General features: G+C 41.2%; 1 protein-coding gene across 1 annotated transcript; it reads right to left on the reverse strand.

The window, feature by feature from the left end:
• Window positions 1–16: 16 nt before the first annotated feature.
• LOC104950812 (zinc finger protein 239-like) lies at window positions 17–2,856 on the reverse strand. The gene is made up of 3 exons (XM_010777386.1): window positions 2,815–2,856; window positions 1,262–1,493; window positions 17–1,008 (listed from the first exon to the last, which is right to left on the reverse strand). The coding sequence occupies exons 1-3, from the start codon at window positions 2,854–2,856 to the stop codon at window positions 467–469; spliced, it is 816 nt and encodes a 271-aa protein (XP_010775688.1). The 3' UTR covers window positions 17–466.
• Between the last annotated feature and the right edge of the window lie 704 nt (window positions 2,857–3,560).

Genomic DNA, 3,560 nt, shown 5'->3' on the forward strand with positions numbered 1-3,560 from the left:
AAACATTTCTTCATAGTTCAATAAACAACAAGAAAATCCCCTCAGATTGAATTTAATTTAATTGAAACTAAATAAAAAATTAATATAAGATAAAACCCCTCCTATATTACAAATAAAACAATATAAAAGTAGGTAAATAATAGACTAAAAGACTATTTAAAGTGGGGGGATGCTAATAAGCTAATCTAAAGAGATGTGTCTTTAGAAGGCGTTTAAAAATGTCCACTGAGCCTCTCTGATATTTCCTGGTGTTCCTCATTTTGGGGGCCTAGTGGATAAAAGCCTCACCCATTTTATTTTGGGGGATTTTAGGGATATTTAAAAAGCTGAAAAGGACCTCAGGGCTTGTCCAGGGACATCAAACGAGACTGCCTCTGTGAATTTAAGTCTGTTAGTCAGACTTCAATTCAGAAAGACTCTTCAAATATAAAAATAAAGCTAGCTTGGCTCTCATAGTTGTTCAAAACTATGCGGTTTGGATTCGTTCGTGGAGCTTAAGGTGAGAACTTTGAGAATACGTTTTCCCACACTCTTCACACCAGTAAGGTTTTTCTCCAGTGTGAATACGTTGATGTTTTTGGAGATCACTTGATGTAGTGAACGTTTTCCCACACTCTTCACAGCAGTACGGTTTTTCTCCTGTGTGAATACGTTGATGTTTTTGGAGATCACCTGATGTAGTGAACATTTTCCCACATTCCTCACACCAGTACGGTTTTTCTCCAGTGTGAATACGTTGATGTGTTTGGCGATCACCTGATGTAGTGAAAGTTTTCCCACATTCTTCACAACTGTACGGTTTTTCTCCAGTATGAATACGTTGATGTCTTTGTAGATCACTTGATGTAGTGAATGGTTTCCCACACTCTTCACAACTGTAAGGTTTTTCTCCAGTGTGAATACGTTGATGTTTTTTTAGATTACCCGATTCCCTGAATGTCTTCCCACACAAATCACAGCTGTATGGTTTTTCTCCTGTATGAATACGTTGATGTTTTTGGAGATCACCTGATTGCAGTGAACGTTTTCCCACACTCTTCACACCAGTACGGTTTTTCTCCTGTGTGAATACGTTGATGTTTTTGGAGATCACCTGATGCAGTGAACGTTTTCCCACACTCTTCACACCAGTACGGTTTTTCTCCTGTGTGAATACGTTGATGTTTTTGGAGACCACTTGATGTAGTGAAAGTTTTCCCACACTCTTCATGGCTGTACGTTTTTTTTCCAGTGTGAATACGTTGATGTGCTTTGAGATGACCAGATCTAGTGAATGTTGTCCCACACTCTTCGCAGCTGTACGGTTTCTGTCCAGTGTGAATACGTTGATGTTTTTTTAGATTACCTGATTCCCTGAATGTTTTCCCACACTCTTCACAGCTGTACGGTTTTTCTCCTGTATGAATACGCAGGTGGCACTTTAAATGTGCAGATGTTGTAAAGGATTTTTCACATTGCTGACAGCTGTGACGTCTCTCTCTTCCTTTCAGTTTCTAGAACAGACGGACAAAGAAAGAGAGAAAGTAAATCTAAAAAGCATAAATGCATACAGTTAACACAATAAAAACTCACTTAATATAAACCTTGAGTCAACAAAATACTAGTTTTACTGTTTGTGTTTATTACATTTGTATTATATTAGATACAGTAACAGCAACATTCTAACCACAGTAAATACCAGAGGTGGGGGATTCGAGTCACATGACTTGACTCGAGTCACATATTTTTGTGTTTTGGGACTTGCTTGACTAAAATTGATAACATCCTCGATTTGACTTTGACTTGAGACTTGACTTAGGCTTGAGACGGATGACTCGAAAGGACTTTACTTTCTGAAATAAAATATTTGCATTTGTACAGTACGAAGCCCCAAAAGGGCAATGAAAACAAAGAGTGAGAGAAAGTTGTTTGCAGGAGAAAGTTACCAGTGTGCCAAGTAGGAAGTGGAGTGCATAGGAGACAGTCGTTTCATTGCAGATTGTTATGTTTATGTGGGGAAATGGCAGTGCATACGTTATTTGAGATATATTTCCAAGTCGGACTTCATTTTAGGGACATTTTGCCCAGGAGAGCTATTTGTTTAAGCACCGGATCGGCAAAACAGGAGAGTCTGTTAACCAGTCTGCCTTGATCTATGAATTCATGTCCGTGACTCTCACAGTATCTGCTGCCCACAGCTGTTTTATAGAAGGAAAACCTCCTTCACTTCATGAAATATCTGCAGCACCAGGAGGCAGTAACGTGTAACTCAGCAGAATCTGAGAAGAGCAGCACCAGCTGCAAAGAGCTGTGCCTTTTACTTCACTGTGTTTACCTTCATTAGAACAGATAAATAGTGATTGCAGGCTGCTACGTTTGATCAACACACACCTCTACACACACATATCGTACTGCCTGATTATTCCCGATATTACCTGTTTTATGATTTCAGAGCCCCACTCTCCATTGTTGCTAATGTTGAAAATAAAACTCTACTTTTCATAACCACTGACTTTTAACTGATTTAAATGCGGAAACTGGGGTTATTCATCAGGATTTCGTATGACTTGACTTGCTTGACTCTCACCCCAGTAACTTGAGACTTGCACAAGTATGACTTACTCCCACCTCTGGTATATACAGGAGACAGAGGGAGATGGCATTCTGTCACTGCGCGTCTCAGTAGGTTCCGTTCGTCTTGTGTTTTGTCTAATTATTGTTTAAATGTTGTTGTGTCTGTATGAAATGTCATTTTGAGAGACCATGCTTTTGATCCTGTGGATTACATTTGCCTTCTGCGGACTATGTCTGGCCATACAACTATCCAAGAAACACCTGAGTGACGGCACAAGCAGGTATGGCGAGGAGCCCCGGCATCTACGCTGCAACAGCCGTGAGGCTATGCTGGAGCTACAATGCGATCGGCATCATACAAATACATCAAGCCATCTGTGCTCTTCAATATTGGATGACATCCCTCGGGAGCCGCTTAGAAACACCAGGAAAAAGAGACAAGGAAGGAGGGGAGGCGTTCAGAATCGCCTACGGCGGAGATTCAGCCGGCCACCACTTCCATCCATCATTCTCACAAACCTGCGCTCATTGAGCAACAAAGTGGACACAGTAAGGACATACACAAGGTACTTTCATGAATTTGGTGAGGCCTCTTTATTATGTTTCACAGAAAGTTGGCTACAATCTACAATAGACGCATTCACACCGCAGGACTTTCCCTGGTACTTTGGTTCTTTAGTTCCGTTAGTACCAATAATGTCGCGTTCACACCGCCGGGACTACTCAGTGCCGGGAACTCTTTTGGCAATTTTCAGTCCCTGCTAGAGAGGTGGTACGAACCTGGTGATAAAAGAGTGCCAATTTCTATTCTATTTCTATTGGCTGGGCGAATTGCAAACCACGCCCCGTTAGACTCTGCATTTTTTTTGTTAGGCAGCCATTTCTTTCCTCGCTACAAAACCACATCCACACCTGAGCGAGTAGTTTTTTTGTACTTTAAAGCAGTTATGACCACACGTACTACAACACCGGAGCGGTGGAATGATGAGGAAGTGTCGGCGCTTCTG

Source organism: Notothenia coriiceps, unplaced genomic scaffold (genome assembly GCF_000735185.1).
Source record: "Notothenia coriiceps isolate Sejong01 unplaced genomic scaffold, NC01 NC01_scaffold00018090, whole genome shotgun sequence".
NCBI lineage: Eukaryota > Metazoa > Chordata > Actinopteri > Perciformes > Nototheniidae > Notothenia > Notothenia coriiceps.